General features: G+C 55.3%; 1 protein-coding gene across 1 annotated transcript in view; it reads right to left on the reverse strand.

The window, feature by feature from the left end:
• Positions 1-1,319, reverse strand: part of PPTG_02947 (hypothetical protein) — a gene marked incomplete at its 5' end in the record, with an annotated part of 2,921 nt that extends 1,602 nt beyond the window's left edge. Inside the window, one exon of the mRNA XM_008894281.1 lies at positions 9-1,319. Within this exon, the coding sequence (XP_008892529.1) occupies positions 9-1,319 (1,311 nt within the window). The remainder of the gene's footprint in view (positions 1-8) is intronic.
• Positions 1,320-1,455: the final 136 nt, after the last annotated feature.

Consider the following 1,455-nt stretch of genomic DNA (forward strand, 5'->3'; position numbering starts at 1 on the left):
TGAGAGACGTCGCCGTTGATGTGCACGTCACTTTCCGAGTACTGGCACAGTGGCGGGGACGGACCGTCGCCCAACATGGACGGCTCGCCGTCCGCATTACCCTGAGACCACTGGCAGATCTTCACCTTGTCGTTGCTGGACTTGACCCAAATGTTGCTCAGCGAGGCCTCATCGTTCCAGTTCTTGTTCACCGTCACGATGGCATTGCCCGGGTTCACGACGCACACATTGGAGACCGACACCTTCTTAGGCCGGTCGCCACAAGTGCCACACGAACGGTAGAGCTTGCTGATATCTTCGCCGTAGAAGCCGTCGATCTTGACGGTGCCGTATCCGTTGTGCTGGATGACCTTGTCGTCGGCCGAGCGAGCACCGCCACCGGTGACAGTCGACACACTGGAGGCGGTTCCGCCCTTGATACTGAGGGCGTCCTCGCACACGTCGTCCCACCAGACATTCTCAATGGTGCAGTCGTGCTTGTCGCAGTGGACGCCCTCCATTTGGTTCTTGCCGATGATGGCGTTCTTGAGTGTGGCACCGGGCTCCATCTTGAACACGGCGGTGTCGGCTCCACTCTCGGTTTGACCCTCACACGAGACGTCGGAACGCTCGAACGTCTGCATCTTGCCGTCGAACACCTCACCAGCCTTGATCACACGTGCCTCGGAATACTGAACCATTCCGGTGCTTGTTGGCCACGTGCCATCGGGGACCTTCCCGCCTCCCGTGGCACCTCCACCATTAGCAGTGATTTGGCTGCTGTCTACAGGGCCTTGCTTCCACAAGTCTCCACTAGACTTTGAAGTACCAGTGGACTCCGATGAGCTATCATTGTTTCCATCATCGTTGTCATCGTCCGAGTTTCCACTTGTCGGAGCTTGAGTCCATGAGTTGTCGTCTGCCCCCGAAGATGGTGAAGTGCGAGATTTGTCATCATCGTCGGTGTTATCATCGGACTTTCCGTTGGACTCCCATGACGGTGCCGGAGCTTCCGTCCGAGAGTTTTCGCTCGATTGTTCAAGTGCGGAGACATCACTAGTGTCTTCATCCGAGTCTTTGTTAGACGAAGCTTTCGTTGAAGGCGCGTCAGTGGTGTCGTCGTCGGACTTTTGGTCGTCTTCAGATTTTTGGTTGTCGCCAGATTTCTTGTTAGCCTCCCATGTGACAGGGGCGTGTGTGGACTGCTTTTCCTGAGTACCAGAGTTGCCACTGGTATACTGTGCCATGTCACCCCATGAGTCATCTGCTCCCGTGGAACTGAGGGTGATACCGAGCAGCAGACACGCAGAGGCAACCGTGGCGGATCGAATGCTAACCATGCTGATGTTTCTGATCAGCTAGGCGTCGTGGATACCCTTCAGTGATACTAGAGGCACTTGCAGGTTGCTGCACTAATTGGTAAATGACTCGAGAGGTTTGTGAAACTGCGTTTGTGTTTAATCGTCACTAGACTAG

Source organism: Phytophthora parasitica (assembly GCF_000247585.1).
Source record: "Phytophthora parasitica INRA-310 unplaced genomic scaffold supercont2.2, whole genome shotgun sequence".
Taxonomy (NCBI): Eukaryota; Oomycota; class Peronosporomycetes; order Peronosporales; family Peronosporaceae; genus Phytophthora; species Phytophthora nicotianae.